The following is a 23,045-nucleotide window of genomic DNA, read 5'->3' on the forward strand; positions in this document are numbered from 1 at the left end:
TATATATATATATATATATATATATATATATATATATATATATATATATTTGTGTCTATATATATATATTTAGTAGCTAGTAATAGATTGAATGAAATTAATAAGAAACATTTCAATTTAATTAAAGAACTAAAACTACTAGATAGAACTGAGTCATAAGCCACTAAAATCCCACACTTCACATTTAAGGACCATAAAGCTAACTTCGAGAGTAAACCAACGGTTAGGTTAATCTGCCCAACCAAATCGGATTTGGGCAGAATTAGTAAATCTATCATCAGTACAATTATCCCTCATATTAAAAGGAACATGAACCTCCCACTCTGGGTATCCACGGGAGATGTCATAACTTGGTTCTGCTCTTTAAATAACAAAAAGAAAACCCACTTTATTCAATTCGACATTAGTAATTACTACCAGTCCATTAAACCTGATTTACTAGACAAAGCAATTAAATTTGCAGAGAAATTTACTAGTATCACGCCTTTGAAGAAAAATATATTTACTGCAAGGAAAACACGGATCTCCTTCAAAATTAGGACATGAACCTGATCTGACCTTCACGACGACTCTGATGTTACAATGGGAAGTTCGGATTCTGCCCAGGTCACAGATATTGTTGGACTATTTCTAATCTCTAAAATTAGGGAAGAATTCCCTAATATTAGTGGAGGCCTATATAGAGATGCTGTCTTATTTGCCATATCTGAATCCTCCACACAAGCAACTGATAGGATTAGGAAAAAATTAATAAAATTTTTTTTAATTATACAAATTAGATATCATATTTGAAAATGTCTCTAAATGTGTTAACATATTAGATGTAACATTAAATTTGGATAATGGCTTATTCTATCCCTATCACAAGCCTAACAAAACTATTAAATATATCCACACCTTATCAACTCATCCCCAAAGTATCATTAGGGGAATAATTAAAGGTGTGTCGATAAGAATTTCTAATTTATCCGCAAATGAAAAAATATTTAACGAGTTTGCACCCCTTTATAATACAGCACTAAAAGACGGTTTTAACAGTAAAATATATCATCATCATCATCATCATCATCATCGTTTAACGTCCACTTTCCATGCTGGCATGGGTTGGACAGTTTGAGGACTGGCGAGCCAGAAGGCTGCACCAGGCTCCAATCTGATCTGGCAAAGTTTCTACAGCTGGATGCCCTTCCTAACACCAACCACGTGTGTGTGTGTGTATATATATATATATATATATATATATATAATGTATATTGTAATTTCTTCTGTATTAATTTTCAGGTGGCTTATTTTTAGCTGTTTTTACACTTTCTATTTGGCCACATATGGTCAGTCGAGCAATTCAGTGTCCACCAGGAAGAACTATATTTGTGTGTATGTTAACTTGGATAATTGAATCTCTTTTCTTTGTGTGGACTGTTGCCTACAACTTTGTACCCGGTGGTGTGTATACACGTGAGCACACAGACTACCTCATTTCATTCATTGCTGTAACTCTACTCTCAGGATATTTTACAGGTAAATTGCTTCACATTTTTATCTCATAGAAGATTTTTACATGGATTCCACTATTATTTCAGGTGTCCCACAACCTATAAACTTTATGGCTTATTACTAAATAAGCTGAGAATTTGAAATGCCGATGCTGTGTAAATGCACCTGTACCAGTGGCACATGCAAAGCATCTAGCACATTCTGTTAAGTGGTTGGCATTAGGAAGGGCACCCAGCTGGAGAAACCATGCTACAACAGACAATTGGAATCTGGACAGCTCCATGTCAAACTGTGCAACCCATGCCAGCATGGAAAGCAGACATTAAACAATGATGATGATGATGGTCTTCATCCTCTTCATATACTGCCCCTGCCTGTCTCTCTCTTCTTCATCTACCCCTGTATCCTACCCAACAGCATATCATCTTTCTTTTGTCCTGTTTACACCATCATGCTTTCTGTTCTATTGCTCTGCACTATTAGACCGTGGAGGCGCAATGGCCCAGTGGTTAGGGTAGTGGACTCGCGGTCATAGGATCGAGGTTTCGATTCCCAGACCAGGCGTTGTGAGTGTTTATTTAGCAAAAACACCTAAAAGCTCCACGAGGCTCCGGCAGGGGATGGTGGTGAACCCACAACTTTCTCTCACTCTTTCTTCCTGTTTCTGTTGTACTTGTAATTCAAAGGGCCAGCCTTGTCATGCTGAATATCCCCGAGAACTGCATTAAGGGTACATGTGTCTGTGGAGTGCTCAGCCACTTGCATGTTAATTTCACAAGCAGGCTGTTCCGTTGATCGGATCAACTAGAACCCATGACGTCGTATGCGACGGAGTGCCAACAACTATTAGACCTCCCCTACTCCCTTCATTCACTCCTTGCACTCCACCCCCACTTGTTCCTTTCCACCTTGTACCTTGAAGGTCCACTCTGATACCTCGCCACCCTTTATATCACTTTCGTGCTCTCTCCCTGCATCTCTTCTATGACGTCAGTGGTCATGTAGCTCCTCTACAGCAAGAAACCTGTTCTGCTCCCGCCTTTTCCTCTCGTACTTTATCCCCCCCCCCATTCCTTAGTCTCCTTGCATAAAGCCCCTACATGATCCCCATTCAGGGGTCATAATCTTGCAAGCTTCATGAACCTTACAAGTGCTGGTGGCAGAGGGAAAAAAGAAGAAAGAAAAATACCCAGTACCCAAACATTCCCAGCATGGAAGATGGACATATAATAATCATGATAATGAGGAGGAGTAGGTGGAGGAGTTTACTTCCAATTTTTATGATTTTATTACTTAATTTCAATGTCTAACATTTTAAAACTTTTAATGATTATTTTTGTTTTTCAATTTGAAAATAAATATTTTTCTTGTAGTTCTCATCATCATAAAGTTTGTAATTAGTATTGTAATGTTTTTTTTTGTTGTTTATAATAGTTTTTTGAATTTGGTAAATATAGTGGCAATACCAACTGAGATTATTTCAGCTGGTACAGGATAAAGTATGGTGAAGAAATTGTGATAAATAAGTTTAAAACCTTCGTATAAATGAAAAAGTTTTCTCCGCTGAATTGTATAAAAATGTATTGCAGTCTTGCTTTCCCTAAAACTGTTTTCAAAGAAAGTTTTTGCTGTTCTTTTTGGTTCATTTTGTGTTTCTTTTTATTTTTGAATTTTAATTCTAAATTTACAAAATGTTTCAAATTAAAATAGACAAAAATGATTTTTGTTATCCTATTAAATTTATATATACTATAACTGTGTTATGAAAGTTCAGATCACACATGCATGAGTTCAGATCTTAGGATAACAGCCATTATATTGTATTTAGTTAGTTCTGTTTGCTTTGTCTTTCATTGACTGGTAGTTAGTTGTAAGAAAGGAATTCAACAATAAAATCAGTAGAAACATTTTGTGAAAGATGAAATTTGTAAAAACTTTGATTAAAAGAGAAAAAAACAAAACAATGATTGTAAAATAATCCCCAAAAGAAAATCTTAGAACATATTTTAATCTATCTTTTCAGGTGCTGGTGCTAAATACCCTTCTGATGCCTTTATTCACATGGATTCAAAAATGTGGAATGAAATTAAAAAAGGTAGGCCTGAAACCTGGTACTACTATTCCAAATAAGTAAAGTTTTACGTATATTTTTTTATAGTTAACACACCATTTTCAGAGACATTAATACAATAATTAGTTAGTTTAATAGGCCTTCATATATATTTACATTTTCTTTGTTTATATTTTTGCATTCTTTTTTAGTATGATCAGGATGGATAAAGTTTGTGGGCACAAGCACCTACAAAGCTGAGGGTTTTAGAACAGCCATTTGGTCAAACTCTTTATTGACCTGGCTAACCACCTTAATTAACATTGTCTTTACTAACTCATCTTTTTCAGAACCTGTTTCTCATGATTCAGTAAATTTCTTATATCTCTCTTTCCTATTCATTAACGACATTCTGTCTTTCATTTATAATATCCTTCACTTGATTACACAACTGTACAACTCTCTGCTCTTCACTGCCTGTTTAGTCCTTTAGTCAGTTCATTAAATATTGTATTTCTAGTACACAATTTTGAATTAGTTTCAAACCTACCCACCAAAGCTATGCACTGCATGTACCTGGGACCTTTCTCTTTGAATTAGCATATATTCATTAACTTACTTAAAAATTCCACTTGTTCTTCATCCATAATTTATTTGCACATTGTTATAAAGAAAACTGTAGCATAATACTTTCCTCTATATTTTTTGACTTATTTCATCCTCTTTTTTTAGCAATACTGCTTCTTCTTTGTATCGGTTTGCTTGGATTTGGCACCAGGTCCAATCACTTCGAGCAACCTAAAGTAAGTAGTCACTTTTTTTGTGTGTTTTTTTTGTGTTTTTCGCTTTTCATTTATTGAAACCTTTGGCAATTTGTTGTGCTTGAGAAGACTTGTCAAACCAAGTGAAATTATAGTCGTAGACAGTGCCAGTAATACATAAAAGGCACCAGTACTGGTGGCACATAACAGGCACCCATTACACTCTTGGTGTTAGGAAGGGTATCCAGCTGCAGAAACCAGGCCAAAATTACACTAGAGCCTAGTGCAACTATCTAGTCATACTAACCCATGCCAGCATGGAAAACAGATGCTAAATGATGATGGTAATGATATTAAGAATATATCATATTACACATGCAACGTTCATACTGAAAAATACAAGTAACCGAAATAATAAGGCCTCTCTTAAATTTATTGATTCTTTATAGTGTATGATGGAATCAATTTTCATTGCCTTGCCTAAAAAAACTGGAACAATCAAGTGCAAAAATCACAGAACGATAAGCCGAATGGCATTTTTGGATGGTTTGACCAGGACTGGTAAGCTGAGGAGCTGCACCAGACTCCAGTCTAATTTGGCATGGTTTCTATGGCTGGATGCCCTTCTTAATGCCAACCGCTTAATTGTAAACAAAACATCATTAAGAAAATAGATAGAAAATAGATAACAGTGTGTTAATGACAATATACTATCAGATTGTTGATTTTGTGTGGCATTCAGAATTACATTTAAGGATTTTAAATTTTACTGCATGATCTGAGCCTAAGAAAATAGTAAAAGTTTGCATAAACCAAAATATGGAAGTTTAGAAAAAATATTGTAGGAGTGGTTTTTATTGAAATGATTGGAGGACATTGTAGACAAAGCTTAAGATTTTAAAGAGAAAATAAATTTGGAGTATTTTTAAAATGCTTTTTCTTTTAAATTGCTTATGAAGAATTTAGCAGCTAATAATTTGGTATTTATTCTACTGTGTTACTTATATGATGTTTCTATTTATCTAGCATATTCATAGAAACAAATCACAGAAAATTCACAATAACAGCTTTTTGAATTTCCAAAGTTGCTTTTATTTGGGAAGTTTAAAGTATTTTTAGCATACAATTGATGTTCCTTGTTTGTTTGTTTTATTTTATTTTTTATTTATTTATTGTAGAAATTTTGAGCCTTTTTTTTGTGTGTGTTTTCAGTAATTAATAGTTATATTTTGCATAAAATTTCAAAATTAATTTCTTTTCCTTCTAGTAGATCTTAATTAGACGTTAAGATTTCAAAGCCAAGACAAGGACTGAGATAATTGAACACTGGGCTTTAATGCTTTACTGGAAAAGGTTTAGTGCTTTACTGATCTGTGTTCAAACCTTTTCAATCCTTTTTGTGGCACCTTGGCAAGTGTCTTTCAACTAGTGGAAACTGAAAGAAGCCTATTGTATGTATTATGTATGTATGTATGTATGTATGTATGTATGTATGTATGTATGTATGTATGTAGGTAGGTAGGTAGGTAGGTAAGTGTGTATGTTTGTATATATGTACCCTTCTCTTGACGTCATGTGATGGTTGTGAATGAGCATCACTGTCATTCAAGTGATGTTTATTTCCAGTTTTCCATGGAAAACGTGTCTGACTAGGGATAAATAATAACTTGCACGGAAATAGGCGAGGGTTGGTAACAGTAAAGACATCCAGTTGTTGAAAATCTGCTTCAACAAATTCTATCTGACCCATGCAAGCATGGGAAAGTGGTCATTAAGTGATGGTGATTGTGCATGCGTATATGTATTTGGTTTATGCCTAAGTACAAGGAATCCCTAGTGCTTAGATTGAATATTATACTAACAGAACATCATTTAGTTAGTTGATCTCTGAGTATAATTGCTTTATACTATGTTTGCTTCTCTATATATTTTAACAGCCATCAAAAATATTCACGGCTGCTATATGGACATTCCATTTTGGCTATGACAATTATGGTTGGCCAAGTATGGAACGTGCAGAAAAAGTTCTTAGAGAAACTCGTAAGTAACAGTATGAGAAAATTTGGATGTATTTTTTTACCTCCAAATTTTTATTCCTTCAGACTTTTGAATTGACTTCATTGATTTTAATTTCTCAGAATTTGTATTAAATTCTAACAATCATATGTCAGCTTTTTGTTTTGTATTAAGAGAAGCTGTTATGTAAACTATGGCAGCATGAATTTTAGTTTCCATAAATTTTGTTGACCAAGCAACATCTATGATCAAAGCATTCTTGCAATGATTATCCTGTTTTCCGTTTGTTTTTTTCCTGATAGTGTATCCAATGAAACATGTCCTTTATTAAAACAAGGGTCTGATTGGCTGCTGTTTCACAGGTCAAATCCCCACATAGAGGATCCCTGATTGCCCTCACTCAAACACTATATATCAGAGAGTGGCAGGGGTGGCTGAACCAGTAGGCTAACAAGCTAAATATTTTACATTAGTTAGCTTTATTCCTCTAGTAATTTGGGATTAAATATATTTTTGTGCCCTTGGATTGATAAAATATGTACCTGTAATATTTTGGATCAAGACCTTTGACCGTACTCCTCTCTGAGATACAGTGTAGTGTTGATGATTTCAGTTTACCTTCTGACCACTTTCCCATCTAAACACTCGTCAATGTTATTTCTGAGGGAACATTTTTTGTTCCATGACAATTGAACTAACCCAACATTTACAAGCCATATAGAAAGCCTCTGCATGGTCACTCACTCTACAAGACATGGCAGCCAAATCTCCTTCAAATTCATTCTACTTTGTTATATACTGGATATTTGTATATTCTTGTCCAAGGCACGCTCTGCCTGGAAAGTGTACCTTGGATACTTTTCTATACAATCAAATGGATTCACAGTATTGTAAATCTATTTACAATTATGTTCAACTAGAAATCTTGCCAGCAACAAATTCAAAGTAATGTTTCATTTGCTCACAGTTTATTCCAATTGAATTACAAGGAAGAGTTTCTGTAAGAAATTCCTGCTCATTTTTTAACAGCATCAGTGATAATCTTGTAAACTGAAAATGTGTTGGGATAGTCTTTGCTGGAATGCTCTTGGTCATAATTCAGTGCAATCAGAGCCAACTTAGGAGCTAAACAAACAACATCTGAATTCTCAGCTTGGCCAACACATATTAACCTCTATACCATGTCAACCTCAATGCATAATAATGATATTCTCAAGATTTCAATACAAATAAGACATTTAATATTATCTACTTAGATTGGCTGATTTTTATGATTATGCTATAAATTTTTCTTCTAATTTACTTTTTCTCTGTTCTTTTGTAGATGCTGATTTTATTACCTTATTAGAAAGTGATGCCTCAAAACCATTTCTGGGAAATAATGATTTAGGCATGTGGTTTGGCCAGAAACTTGGAATGTATGTTGATTTTGGTCCAGCTACCAAGAAGCACACTTGGGGGTAGGTGTACAATTAGAACTGTATTTTAATGTAAATTTCTTTGATATAAACACCCCACTCCTTATGCACATCTATTCCTCCTCACCTCTCTCTCTCTCTCTCGTATTTTTTTTACTCAATGTATTTTTGAAAAAGAATTCTGCAGGCATGTCTGTGAAGATATATAGACCTCACTCTATGTATGTATGCGTGCGTGCATGCATATGTACGTACATACATACATACATATATATATACATAGCTCATTTAATGGCCATTTTCTGTGCTGGCATGGGTTGGATGGTTTGATTGGGTCTGGCTAGGCAGAAAACTGCACCAGGCTCCACTGTCTGTTTTGGCATGGTTTTCACAGCTGGATGCTCTTCCTAACACCAACCACCATAAACATGTTTAGATGAGAATAGTTATATCACAACTTACAAAAAAATATTTAGATCATGTGTGAGAATAATTTTCCCTTCATCTTCTTTTCTTTTAAACAGAAATTTAATTCTTTCCAAGTACCCTATTGTAAAATCTGTTCATCATCTCCTTCCATCTCCTCAAGGTAAGTCCTCCTAAAACTTACTCATTTTGTTCTTAGAACTTGATTATAGCTTAATGTTCATTTCTGTCATAAAACTACTCATAAAAATATTTGTGTTTTTCTTTTATATTGCATAAACTTGTATTTAGCACATCTTTGCTTATTTTCATCTAAACTTTTTATTTGTTGTCTACCTAATCAATGTGAACTGAGTGCAAAACTTCTTTGAAGTTTGCAATATGAAACTCTATAAAACATCATGCCAGCAAGGGATTATACACTACCATCTGTAAAAAAAGGAAGAACATGTTGGATAATGTTGTCCTAAGTGCACCATACCTGGAATTAAGAGGTGTTGGTCATTGATGGAATGCCTTTAATCAAAGTCTACTTGTTTAGAGCTGATTTGATGGTAAATTGCTTTAATTCATGAAAGGTTAGCCCTTGAAAAAGTAACTGGCTCATCAGAAGTGTCATGAATATATAGATCTATGCTGGTATGGAAAAATGTTCTTTCTTATACCAATCAAACTGAATGAGAACCACTAGCTTTTTTGCTAATTCTATTGTTGTTGTTTGTTTTTGTCACTCTTGTTGCTGTTGCTGCTGCTGCTGCAGCAAGCTGACAGAATCATTAGCATGCCAGACAAAATGCTTAGTGGCATTTCTTCTGGGTTTACATTCTGAGTTCAAATTCTGTCAGGGTTGACATTGCTTTTCATCTTCTGTGATCAATAAAATAAGTACCGGTTGGGCACTGGGCTCAATGTAATTGACTGGACCCCTCTCCTAAAATTTGAGTTGATGTACCTATAGTAGAAAGAACTTAATGTTAAGGCAGTGAGCTGGCAGAATCATTAACATGCTGCACAAAATGTTTAGTGGCAAGTGTAATGCTTATTTATTCACATTCTTTTGAATTAATCATGCATTATTTCATAGTTTTGAGATTTCGATGATGCCGGTTTTTATTTTTAGAGTGATAATGTATGGTAGGTGTGAGAAGCTGGACCTGACTGGCTTGAACATAAAACAGGTAGAATGTTTAGGCCAGATGTAGCTGGTTTAAATGCTAAAGGGTTAAATACATGAACACTTTCTTAGGCTGCTTTCTTCTCGGTCATATTATTGTTTTCTTAAATGTTGACATAAGCTTACAAAGTTTATTCATTTGTTTCTAAACTCTGTATTTGAGTTTTCAAACTGTCTTATTCCTGTTTCTTTTTTTGTTGTTTAGTGGAATATGAAGGGCTTGTTGTCTCTTCCCCTCCTCTCTTGAGTTAATAAATGAAACAATAAAATGATAATTGTTTCACATATTGCCTGCTGATTAATTTAAACATTTCAAATGATACATGATGTTATATTATAGGTGAACTGGCACCTGCTGTTAGTGCCACAGTGAACATTAGTGGCACCCTGGTTGACTTTGTTGTCACTCACATGGGTAATCACCGAGACAATGAAGACAGAAAACAGCAAGCTATATATCTTTCTAGCATTCTTAAATCAAGGTGAGTGCAAATTTTTGTGCAGACAATTACATCTAAACGAAAATATTCTTTGTGCTAGTATTGGTCTCAAATATTATATGCTCTAAACACTTTACATTCTAAAGCAACCCTTCATTTTTGTTTTAAAATTTACCTAAAATGTATAAATATATGCCAAATATAGAGTATCAGTCTCTAATCTGGTGATACTGACGATTAACCAGATTATATTCAATGTATAATAATATTCTTTGCCCTCAAGTTTTTTGTGAATGTTCTAAAACCTTAAGAATTGTATTATGTTCTGGAATATATGATTACTGGTGTACTACTGTCTCTGATAATATTAATAAATCTTTTATTCAGTTGACATCTTAGCCATAACCTTTCTATTATTATTGTGAATATTTTGTGAGATGTTTAGGAGATAGTCAGAGAAAGTAGGATTTGGTCACTGGTCGTTGCCAGTAAGAGCACTCACAACATTCTCGGAGTGGTTGGCGTTAGGAAGGGCATCCAGCTGTAGAAACTCTGCCAGATCAGATTGGAGCCTGGTGCAGCCTTCTGGCTTGCCAGTCCTCAGTCAAATCGTCCAACCCATGCTAGCATGGAAAGCGGACGTTAAACGATGATGATGATGATGATGATGATGATGATGATGATGGAAGCATGTTAAATAACTCTATTGAAGATTCCTTACTAGCTTCAGTAATTCTGCTTTTGCCTGCCTCTACTGTAGTCATTCAATCTTGTAACAAAGCACAGGATATAAGCAGGTATGACATGACATACTTGACTACTCTATGGCTCATATAGCCAGCCTTTGCATGGCAGTGTATTTTTAAACAAGTGAATGCCTCACTGTATTTCATAGATTTACTCAAGCAGAATTAGCTGAAGTTATTCAACAATTACTACTGCAATAGAACCTCAATACAGCCAGTGAACCAGGTAGAAATATCTGCCAGGTCTCCTTCAGATAACATCCCTTTGTTTTATATTAGGGCCGATGCATTGAATAATATAGTCTTACATACACTATACCTTAAAAATAGATGGGATGATCACAGCTTGAATGCTTAGATCATAGGCACAGTTCGGAACAACCTGAACATAAATAACTGTAGTGTCTTATATACAACAATATGGCATTAGGAAGGGCATCCAGCTGTAGAAAACAAGCTGAATCATACTGGAACCTGGTGCAGCTCTCCAGCTTACCAGTTCCAGTCAAACCATTTAACCCAGGGCTTGCCAACCTGAGGCCTGCTGGCCACATGTGCCCTGCAGACTTTTATCTTGTGGCCTGCTCGATACTTTCTTGAAGTGGGTTTATTTAAACAAACATTTAAAAAATTTTATCAAAAATTAAAGATTGTAATGAAAATACTACTGTTTTTGTAACGATCATATTTCATGTTGAATCAAAGATCATTCATTCATTATTGTAATAATAGCATGAGAAAGCAAAATGCTTTCAATTCTGTCAATATATAAACGGCCCATAAAAACCTTTCTGTGATTACAATGGTCTGTAATGTAATTCAAGTTGGCCAGGCCTGATCTAACCCATGTCAGCATAGAAAGCAGATGTTAGATGATGATGGTGGTGGTGGTGGTGGTGGCGGCGGCAGTGGAGGAGGAGTACAGGAAGCTGCTTTATTCTTGATTCTAATTTTTTTTTCCTGGATAATTTACAACTTTGTAAATGTGTTTAGTGAATTTGTGTGTGTAGATTAATTTGAATTACTTAATGATCACAACTATAGATTTCTGTAAGTTTTGGTGAAATGTTTAAATCTAAAAATATTATTTTTCTTTTTTACTTCTGTTTTTTAACATGGTCATTTTGCTGTCACTGTTCAGCACATATTCATTACAAACTGGATTTGTTTAAGGAAAAAAAGTAATGAAAGATTTCTTCATTTGATTTTGGCCTTTGTGATTTTATAAGTAGTTTTAGCTACTATCTGCTTTATTTAGAGGTTTTCTGTAAGCTGCTGAAATGTTACGTCCCTCGCCCTACTTTTTTTCTTTTCAAATGTTGTTGAGTAATAAAAATTTGCTTAGACACATGATATATGTAATTTGTTGGATTTAACAAAAAACCTTGTTATCCTTCTTTTTATCTATTTTCTTTCTCTTTCTCAATAAAAACACTTGCATAGTATTTAAGCTAAGTTTATAAGGTAGTCTGAAAAGTTACCTGTTTGTATGAGTATTTACACAGATTCAATGATTTCAGACATTTAATGACACTAGCCTTTCATGTATTACTTAACTGGTAGAACAAGTTAGAAGTTCAAAATAAGCTATTTCAATCTCTTCAAAGACTGTAGGCTGGTGAGAAAGACTTTTGTTTTGTTTTACTGCATTAGCTATTCTCTCACACATTTCTATGTATATTTATGGGATTAAATGAAACACATTTCACATTTATTGTCAGTTAAAAAAAAGCCTTCATGTATTCATGCTATACCTGGTGATATGTCTGTTACTGATGTTCTGCTTGAGCAAGCATAAAGACTGAGCAGATGTGTGGTCTTGAATATTTTTTTGAGTTTCACTTTGTTTTATTGACACTCTAGCTGTAACTATTCCTAGTTTTATTGAGGGTGTGTTGTTCTAATTACTTCAACATGGAGATTTGGCTGATTTCTTTTAAAAGATCAAACGTGTATAGAGAAGCTCTCTCACTAACTCAAGTCTGAATTGTATTGTGTAGTGGTGAGCTAGCACTGGTGGCAGGGAGTTTTACATAATCTTGTTTAGTGTATATCATAGTTCTGAGCTCAATGCCACAATGGTTGGTTGTATTGGTCATCTCTTTTGATGCAAAATCTATCTTAGTTTTAATAGACTTGGCTGAGGAGGATCTTAGTCTTGCTGGCTACATGACAACTTCACTAGTGCTGGTGCCATGAAGAAAAGCATCTAATGTACATTGTAAAGTGGTTGACATTAGGAAGGGCATCAAGCTGTAGAAAACATACTAAAGCAGACAGTGAAGCATGATGCAGTCTGCAGACCTTGTAGATCTTGGGACATTAAATAAATGATGTTGATGATATATAATATCATCATAATCATCATTTAACGTCTGCCTTCCATGCTTGCATGGTTTGACAGGAACTGGTCAAGCAGAAGCCTGCACCAGACTTTTGTGATTGTTTTGGCAGGATTTTTACAGCTGGACACCCTTCCTAACACCAACCACCCAGCAGAGTGTACTTAGTGCTTTATACATGGCACAAGCACAGGCCAGGTCAGTTTTGGCAAGTTTTTTATAGCTGGATACCCTTCCAAATGCCAATCACTTTACAGTGTGGAGTGGATGCTTTTTAAGTGGCACCAGCACTGGCAGTCACCAAGTAACTTGCAAGACAAAAATCTTTTGAGTGGGGAAAAGGTGATCTTGTGTCAGATGATGAAAAGTTATAATGAAACAGAGAGACAGAAACAGGTGTCTTGCTGTAGAGGAGGTACAAGGTTACCCAGCCAGAGAGAGAGGAGAGAGAGATCAGGAATGAAGACAGTAACAAGTGTGCTGCTGCAAAGAAGATACATGCTTACCCAACCTGAAGGAAGTGCAGGCGAAGAGAGAAAAGGTGGGAGACAGCAGGATAGAGATGGTAGCAAACTGCTGGGCATACTCACAAGGGAATGGATCAGAATATAAATGGGATGGTTGAGAAAAGGCAGAGAGAGGTATAGATGGTGGCAAGTGCCAGGGCATACATGTTCACATATGTTGTCCTTCTTCCTCTGATTAACCCTGAAAAATAAGTATTTTTAATCCTAATTTTATAAACAATTTTGTATGTCTTCTCCAATATAAGCCATCTTTAACCTCCATATGTAAAACTAAATAAAGTATATATTTCAAAGAAATCAACATTTTTGATTGATTTTTTTTTCACTATAATGTTTTCGTCATCATCATCAAAATTGTTTTACAGTTTATTTTATATTTAAGATTATGTGAATTTTTTTATTTACAGTCCAAATCCTGCTGTATTTCTTGGATATGTAACATCATACCCATATGGCCGAGATTATACCCAGTTTATTGAAGAAGGTCAAATGAATGACATTGACCCAACAGATCATGATCGTTGGTGTCAATATATAATGTATAAAAAGCTAATTCGGTATGAGACTCTTTTATTTTCCTTATTTATGCCTTAGTAACATGATTATCTGATAAGAAATATTTATTAACCAATTACATTACTGTGTATTCCTAAATTCTGAAATGTCAGTAATTTGAGGATATTTTGAAAAATATGTATTTCATTCACTTCAATATGAACACTGTTTTCACTTGTCATCTTTCAACATTCTTTTGTTATATGTCAGTCTGGTGCTCTCTGCAAGAATTCAAATAGCTAACTTTAGTTTGACAGTCTCTTTATTTAAACTAAATATGCTGTTTTGATGATTCCTGGAGTCAGTATGCCCCCAATTGATAAAACTGTCTTTAGATGTGAATGTTTCTTTTATATCTCTATAGAGAAGAGAACATTTTATGCTTATTCCATAGATACACAGGACAGTAAACAAACTAGAAAAATACTCTTCAATATTTTGAGGTGTCTTGTAAAAATAAGTTAAAAACAAATTGAACATTTTAAAATCTGTAAGATTTAAAGGTATTTTTGTAGGGTTAACAGCAATAGTAAATTTATAATTTCTTCCTTTTATTTCCTACTTACTGACAGAAGTATATTGCTTCCAATCTTGTTAAAATAATTTTATAATGACTATGCAACACATAGTTTGAGAGCACAGGTTTTAATAGGTTAGAGTTGAGACAAGAATATAAGTGGTCTTAATTTACAAGCTATAAATACATTATTTAAAAAAAAAATTATTTTTGAAATATATGTACATATTTCTTCATCCTCTTTGTCATCATCATCGTTTTAATATCCACTTTGCCATGCTTGCATGGATTGGGCAGAATTTGTTATAAAATGGATTTATTAGAGCTAAGTGCCCTTCTTGTCACCAACCTTCACCTGTTTCCAGCAAGATAATATTTCCTCATGACCAAGCATATTTTTACAGATTAGAAACAAAGGATACTTCTTGCATGACAGTGATACTCATTTACAACTGTCATGTGCTGCCAAGGCAAGGAAACAAAATCTCTCTCTCCTTCTCTCTCTCTCTCTCACACACACACACACACACATAGATCTTGTGGAGGCACGTAGCTTGGTGGTTAGGGTGTTGCACTCATGATTGTAAGATTGTGGTTTTGATTTCGGGACTGGATTATGCTTTGAGTTCTTGAGCAAAAGACTTCATTTAATGTTGCTTCAATCCACTTAGCTGGCAAAAATGAATAATCTTGTAGTAGTAGTAGTAGTAGTGAGACGAGGAGGAGGCATCCTTCATTTGGGACTGGCTATGGCCTATAAAACTAGAGTGACATTCGGGAAACATGTTTAGCTGTTAAGTATGGAAATCCTATGCTTTAGAGATGTGAGGATCCTTCTCAATCTCATTAATAAGTGACTATGCTTCACAAAGGAGGTCTAATAAAACTGAAACATATCCAAAGTTTTCAGTGTCTGCCAAAAATGAAATTATTATTACCTCTATGCATTGCTTATTTTCAATTTTAGCGTTAATTCACTGGTGTGTTAACCCATTCCAGAGAATTTTATTTTTTTTTTTGAGTTATCATCCCTGTTTCTAATTTAATATTCAAGCTATGCTTAATTAAATGTCATTCTTACCACATTATATTTTAGTGCTTGCTTCACTATTTTGACAATAGTTTGGATGCAGCAGTTGCCGAAAGGAAGACAAGTAATCAGTCTATTCTCTTAGGGTAGCCACACTATATTTTCTGTTAGGAACTACTTCTCTTAGTCTTTGACTTTTCCAAGGCACGCTTAGATCATGAATATTTAAGGTTCAAATAATGATGGCATATTTGATGAAACATAATATGTATGGATGTATAATAATATGTGTAATAATACAAAACATATGTATGGATGCCGGTGGCACGTAAAAGCACCCACTACACTCTCTGAGTGGTTGGCGTTAGGAAGGGCATCCAGCTGTAGAAACTCTGCCAGATCAGATTGGAGCCTGGTTCGCCAGTCCTCAGTCAAATCGTCCAACCCATGCTAGCATGGAAAGCAGACGTTAAACGATGATGATGATGATGATGATGATAATGGATGGCTAATTTCTGTAAATGGTAAGAAGTATTAACTCCGCAATTATTGATAAAGAAGTTGTTAAAAACTAAAGAAAGTATTATTAAAAGCTAGGCAGAATTATATTTTGATTTGAATAAAAAAGAAAAGGAGTTTCAGTTTTTAAATTTGTAATATAAAAAAAATGTTTCCACTGTCTTGAAATATTTTTGCATTGAACATTAGTCATTTTGTTTGTGGTTCTGCTTTTCGTGTTTAGCCTTGCCTATGCCCGGATATCAAGAGGAGAACTGAGTGACACAGAAATTCAAATGGCTAAATTTAAAATCCCCAAAAATCCTTCTTCTTACAAAGATAACTATAAAGTCCTTCACAGACATGAAGATGTGCCTGAGTATCAACGTTTCTCAAGAAAGTACGTAAAAGAGTAAATTCTGTTTATTTTCTTTCTAAGTAAAACTTTTAATTTTAATTCTAATTGCAATCTTATAATTGATGAATTTCAAAGTTGTTCACATACATCTTCTGTATTCAGAGATTTGTAAACAATCCTTTTTTTTTTATCTTTTCCATTTGCTCATATATAAGTCTATCTTATTATGTCAGTTCATTTTAAATATTACACGAGTCACATTGTCTGAGTTGGATTACTGACATGATCATTATAATTTCAAACTTTGCCATTGCTACCACTTTTACACTGAGAAAAGGTTACCTCAGTCTGTCTTACTCACTAAAGATGCTACTTCTGTGTTAATAAGTTAATTGCAGCTCATCATCATCATTTAACATCCACTTTCCATGGGTTATAAAAACTATTTGTCCAGCAATATGCAAACGTTAGTAGAAATTAAAAAAAGGTGCATTCAACCCAAGAGAGCATTGAAAAACACATGGAAAATAGTTTTAAAATTTTTCATAGTAATATTTTTCATTGTAGCCGAATGCTCGCATTAGTTCATCGAAGATTATATATTTTCTTCTCTCTCTCTCTCTCTCTCTCCCCAACTCCTGCTACTGAGATCAACATGGTTAACATCTGCCTTGAGCATGTGCAAATTGATGGCTGCAGGAAACATATGGGCAGGGAGAATGACATACTATAGAGGAAGGACTGGAATTAAAGTGGTTAGGAGGCCTGGGATTGGTAGACATAATATGGGTGACAAGAGGTGAGTCAAGTCAACCAGGAATGCCTGAGTGAAGGTGGCACAGACCAGCCTACTTTCAGGAGAAGTGGCCATCAAAGTAATGGAAAAGGCTGAGTGAGAAGATAGTATATCTGTTGATCAAAGCCTGGGGTGTGGTGGTGAAGGATTTCAGGCTACTCAGTTAGATACCCTTCTTTTTTTAGATACTGTTTAGGGTGTCTGTATGCATAGCAACAACACTGTTCCATGTAATGGAGCAGTACTTCAATGTGGGTCTGACTCAAGCTTTGTAAAGTGTTAGCAGTTATTGTAGGCTGAAGAGAAAGACCAGCCTTTATAGTGCAGTCTTAGTGAAATCCTCTGATTACAAAGCCTGGTAATTGTAGCAACCATGATAATTCTAGTTGCATGTTGTTTATTTGAGCAGAGGAATATGATATTGTGTTCTTGATATACATAGACCTGTCTCTATATGTTGAAGGAAATAAGATTGTCATGATTCCATTGTAGAATGTCTCTGAGGTCTCTGATCATGGAGATAATGCAGGTTTGTCTGAAGTATCTAAGTTGAATATGGATAACAGTTAGGTGCAGAAAGTTAGGGAAGAATGAAAAGCAGTATCATCTACACAGAAGCAGGCATTTGTTGGTGATAACAAGTAGGTTGTTAATGTGTAGAAGGATGGATGTGGGTACAACATTAGAATTGATATAATGTAGGTTAGAGAGAGCTCCATCAACATATGTAAGCCCAACAGCAGGTAGTTTATGTTAGGCATTTACATGCCAAACTTGGTTGAATGCTTTACAAAATGTCAAATGCAATGCTTGCATGAAATTTCTAAAGAGCAAGGGTTTATTAGTAAGTGACAAAGGAGAGGAGCAGGGCCCCATTAGATTTGGCTTTATGAAAGTTATACTAGTGGTCATTAAGGAGCGAGACAGAATCAAAGTGTTGGTTGTTAATGGCTGTTGCTATCACTTTTTTAGATGTTGGAAATGAAAGCAATAAATCAGTAGTTGACAAGGTAAAAGTAGTTGCCCTTCATGAAAATCAGGTGCACTGTTGGGTCTTTCCAAAGACTGAGATATATCTCAGGGGTGGGGAAGAGACATTGAAGGTCAGTATCAGAATAGGGGCTAACTTTGGGTTTAATTATATGAGAGCAATGGAAGGATCATTGTCAGATATAGTGTGACCGTGGTGATTTGAAGTAAATACAGGTCTTTTCACACGTGGTGTATGTATGTATGTGTGCATGATGCACTTGGTAGAGTGGAGAGGGATGATTCTGGAGATGATTTACCTAATAGGTGCCACGTTAAGTTGGATGCAAAGTAAGCTGTGAATGGAGTGGTTTTTTTCACTATGAAAGTACTGCTTACAGCACCCAGGTAGTTGTGAAGGGGAAGAGAAGGAAGAGGATTCTACAAAGTTGGAAGAGATGCTTTTGGTTAAAGGCCAAAATGATTGGCTGCTGTTTGGGAAATGATACAATTTGTGGGCTGTGTGAAGCAGTAAAAGCTATCCAGCTTGTTGGATGGTTTTCTCCAAATGTTGTAGGCCATCTTCTTTGCTCAAACTACTACCATACAGCTATGAGTGAGCTCTTTCAAAGATTTTGTTTGTATGTGGAATGTGCAAGGACACACCCAAGAGGATGGTTTTAATTACCTGAATGTGATGGAGTGTTTTGCATAGCATGTGAATGTGTAGTAAAGCAGTAGTCAGACAGTTTTATAGGTGTAGAGATGGTGTTGGTTCAGTAAAACTGTGTTTGGCGGTGAGAAAGAAATCCTGGGTGTATTGCATATCTGTGTATGGAATAATAGTAATTAACTGATACTAGCAATGTGATTTTGCTTGGTGTAAGGTGGCGTGCTGGTAGAATCTTTAGCATGCCAGGTAAAAATGCTTAGCAGTATTTCATCCATCTTTATTTTCTGAGTTCAAATTCTGCTAAGGTTGACTTTGCCTTCCATCCTTTTAGGGTCAATAAAATATGTACCAGTTAAGCACTGGGGTTAATGTAATCGACTTACCCTGCTCCCCCAAATTGCTGGCCTTGTGCCAAAATTTGAAACCAATATTTCTTTTGATGCTTTGTAAGATACATAATTTTGAATGTTCTTAAACCCTTTAACATTCAGATTATTCTGGCAAATATAATACTTGTTTTGGTCACATTGTTTTGAATTAATTATGCATTATCTCATAGCCTCAAGATTTCAGTGATGAGACCATTTATTTTTAAAATGTTATTATTGAGTAAGTATTTGAATATAAAACAGGTACAATACACGGGCCAAATATGGTTGTTTTAAATGCTTATGGGTTAAATATGAATGTAATTTGTGCTTTTACGCTCTTTAATGTGTTTTCTATAATACTGTTAACCAATGCAGTTTTCTCTACAACTCATAAGTTACAGATTCACATTTGAACAGTTAATATTCTCTTTAGCTATCATTAAGAGCCTGTTGAATTCTAGGTGTGCTTATAGATTTCTCTTATATTTATATTTCTAATATATATACTTGTGTGTGTACGTTTAAATATTGTCAGAATTATTTGCTATTGCATTAAACGTTTAAAAACTTTACCTTGCAGATTTGGTCATTATTACCCAACTGCAGCTCCATCTAGTCAAGGTGAACAGCTGTACCAAATGGCAACCCCAAAATATTTTGTTTGAAAAGTTTTTTTAAATCTCCATTGTATGGAAATGGGAGTATATTTTTGTGCTTGGGTTATATTTTTTATTATAAAATGGATTAGTGGTCTTTATTTTTTCATAAATTTTATATTTTATTTTCCTTTTTATTTGACAAACATTCAAGCTCTATTAACATTTTGCATTTTTTGTTGTGGAGGAACTTTTGATATATTCTTTTAATATTCACTGGTGAAGCTCAGTTCCTACTGCTATCATTTATGTTATTTTATTATTATAACTGATAACAAAAAATACATCCCAATGGTTTACTCCAAAAGCATAATATGATGAAAATAAGATGTATCTATAATGTGATGTGTTACTTCAACAGAATATTTATTACATGTAATTGTTTGAGTGGTGTTCTGATTAAGCTTTTGTGTTACAGAAAAGAGGGCAAATTTATACGTTTACAGCTCCTAAAGTGATAAATGTGAGTGTAGCTTTTTTTATATCTATTGGAATTTATTTCCACCAAAAAGAAAGACAAAGCTTGCCAAAAGTTATTTTTTCTTATAAAGTTAAAATGTACATTAATTGTTTTTGCTGGATAGCCCTGATTAGATTTGTTTCAAAGTATCTATAGCAAAGACATGCTACAGGTTTGCTTGATTGATGCATAGGAGTAACTGACAATTGTAGTACCTCTTGTTATGCTAGATAGGTCTGGCATGTGAAATTCAGCATGTGATCACTACATTAGCTATGATCATTTTAGCTTTATCTATGTCATACTATTTTAAAAGTTATAACTTAAAGCTTGTGATCCTCATTTTAAAGACCTCAGTGTCCTTGTTGAGGGAGATTTAGCTGATATATTGAGCAAGTTAAACAACTACATAAAAGCTCCTATTACTGGCTTGAATATTTTAAGTTAAACTTAAAAATGAATTCATCACAGGAGGACCAAACTACAACTAGTTGCATATATTGAGCAGAAATTCTCAAAACCGTAATCTCAAGACTGTAAATCCTAGAAAAGTTGTCTTTCATGATGCACTCTTGCTTCCTTTTGAATGTTTGGTTGGATGAAAGCGTATTACTATGGAAATGTAAATATATATATATATTATTATGGATCTGATTTATAAAGAAATGGAAGTTGTCAAAGTTGCACATTCAACTACAGAACTGATATATTCTTGCCAGGTGAACTCTTTTGGAGTAATGCTCTCAAAAGATTTTAAATGAAAAACTAATCTATTTAATGTCTTAAATCAAAATATATTTTTATATATTCATTATATATATATCAGGTTGGTATTAAAGCAAGTCTTTTAACTTTTTGAATGAAAAGGCTTGATTGGGTTTTATTTACTCTAGATATTCTGAAAACTACACCTTTATCCTGTTTGTATCGGGTGTAATATATATGATGAGAGTAGATTTTGATTATAAAATTCTTTTTAAATCTCCTAAATTTTGTGAAAATCAATTTTTAAATATATTTTGGACAAATTACAAGAAATATTTTCAGTTTTATAACACTAAAATGAAAAACAAACAAACAATATAACTTAGATGTCACACCGGTAAGGAATATTCAGTCTTTTAACTGAGAGTTGAAACTGATTAAGTCAGTACTGGCCCTTTTGTCTGAAGGGTCAGTTATTTGTATTCTATCATCTCCACTATACAGTGTCTTTGGCCCAGTCTACCTTGCCATAAAATAAGTGCCATGAGAAGGTATAGTTCACTTTTATATGCAGTAGGGCTTTGGATGATTTGCTTTGTTAAGTTATAGTACTAAGCTCTGATCTTCCTCTGAATAGGTAAAAGCAGCCAACGGATAACTACTTCAGAGTATCCTCTTTTAAATAACTGCATGAAGAGGGAGTTGACAATGGTATTTATATTATTTGTATTTCTTGAATTCTTTTTAAAGGGGCATAATTTCACTGTGTGATATTACATGACTTGGTTTACCAGCTAATTAGTTGAATAAAAGGGAAACTAAATCATTAAAATTAAACTGTTTAATTTTACTGAAATTAGTTTATTTATTGTTACTTTTCTTTGTTGGATGCATTTTTACACAGTTTTTTTTTCTTTTGTTCTTCTTGAGACCTGATTTTATTCAACAGGTTGTAAATAAATATGAGAAGAGATTTGATAATTATATTTCAGTTTTATATTCATATATTTTTGTGAGAGTAAATCATCATTTTCCCTGATATTATTTATGGCAGATAAGTACAAGAATGCCTGGAATCTTTTGATTCTCCATTCAACCAATGGATTATGGAATGTCTCTTATAGCATTTCGTTAACTGCTTTACTTTACAATGCCACCAGAGGATATTAAACATTTTATTAATTGCTTTTCTGTTCACAAGGTCAGAAAATATTTAACATTTTGTCATTTGCTTAATAACAATTGGAACTAGTGAAAAGCTTCCAATATATTTATTTGTGGTATCAAACAAATCTAACCTTTTATATGCTTGGAATTCTTGGTAATTTTTTAAAAAACATATGTGAATTTGCAAAAGGAATTCTGTTAACTAAATAGTCCTATAAAAATAAAATATATATTGTTATCTATTTTGTGTTGCAATAAACCTTTTTCAGCTAATTTGATTTTGTAATTATTACAGATGCATGAATGAATGTTTGAATATTTTTATAATTTTTTAAAATTGAGGTATGAAGACAATTTTATACAAGTAAGCTCTAGCCATTTAACCCCTTAGCATTCATTTTTTTCTGTCAAATGTACTGCCTATTTATTCACATTGATATGAATTAGTCATGTACTACCTTGTAGCTTTGTAACTTATTTTCTTTAGGCATAGGCCTAGGAGCAGCTGATCTACCATAGCTATATACATATGCCCAGGGGCTAAACATCAACCTCAGTGTCTTCAATACTGCTGGCGTCACTGTTGAAAATTGCAAGATTGAAATTGTATACATTTCAAATATCTTCATGTCCTGAATCATCAGATTATCAGCATTTGATTTACCATATATAATCTAAAGTTTTGATCTCTCTGATTAAAAATATTTCTAGTTACAGTAATAGTAGTCGTCACCATCTATTATATCGTAATGACACTAGCCATCTCCAGTGGATACTTCAAAAAGTAAATAAAGTTTTAAACTGAATGTAGAAAATGTATGTCACCATGGCGACTAAAAGATTAATCAACAAGCATTCCCATTCATAACTAAATCTTTACAAAAGAACTTGTATGT

General features: G+C 34.1%; 1 protein-coding gene across 2 annotated transcripts in view; it reads left to right on the top strand.

Moving 5' to 3' along the window:
* LOC106870167 (PGAP2-interacting protein) overlaps positions 1 to 22,422 on the top strand; it is a 45,095-nt gene extending 22,673 nt beyond the window's left edge. The window contains exons 6-15 of one of the 2 annotated variants that reach the window (XM_014916165.2): positions 1,282 to 1,518; positions 3,518 to 3,589; positions 4,277 to 4,347; positions 6,243 to 6,345; positions 7,646 to 7,781; positions 8,264 to 8,328; positions 9,680 to 9,821; positions 13,802 to 13,951; positions 16,239 to 16,394; positions 19,742 to 22,422. In XM_014916165.2, the coding sequence (XP_014771651.1) occupies positions 1,282 to 1,518; positions 3,518 to 3,589; positions 4,277 to 4,347; positions 6,243 to 6,345; positions 7,646 to 7,781; positions 8,264 to 8,328; positions 9,680 to 9,821; positions 13,802 to 13,951; positions 16,239 to 16,394; positions 19,742 to 19,826 (1,217 nt within the window). In that variant the 3' untranslated portion in view covers positions 19,827 to 22,422. The remainder of the gene's footprint in view (positions 1 to 1,281; positions 1,519 to 3,517; positions 3,590 to 4,276; positions 4,348 to 6,242; positions 6,346 to 7,645; positions 7,782 to 8,263; positions 8,329 to 9,679; positions 9,822 to 13,801; positions 13,952 to 16,238; positions 16,395 to 19,741) is intronic. The other variant, XM_052968235.1, reaches the window with a different exon arrangement.
* Positions 22,423 to 23,045: the final 623 nt, after the last annotated feature.

The sequence above is a fragment of the Octopus bimaculoides genome, chromosome 5 (genome assembly GCF_001194135.2).
Source record: "Octopus bimaculoides isolate UCB-OBI-ISO-001 chromosome 5, ASM119413v2, whole genome shotgun sequence".
Taxonomy (NCBI): Eukaryota; Metazoa; Mollusca; class Cephalopoda; order Octopoda; family Octopodidae; genus Octopus; species Octopus bimaculoides.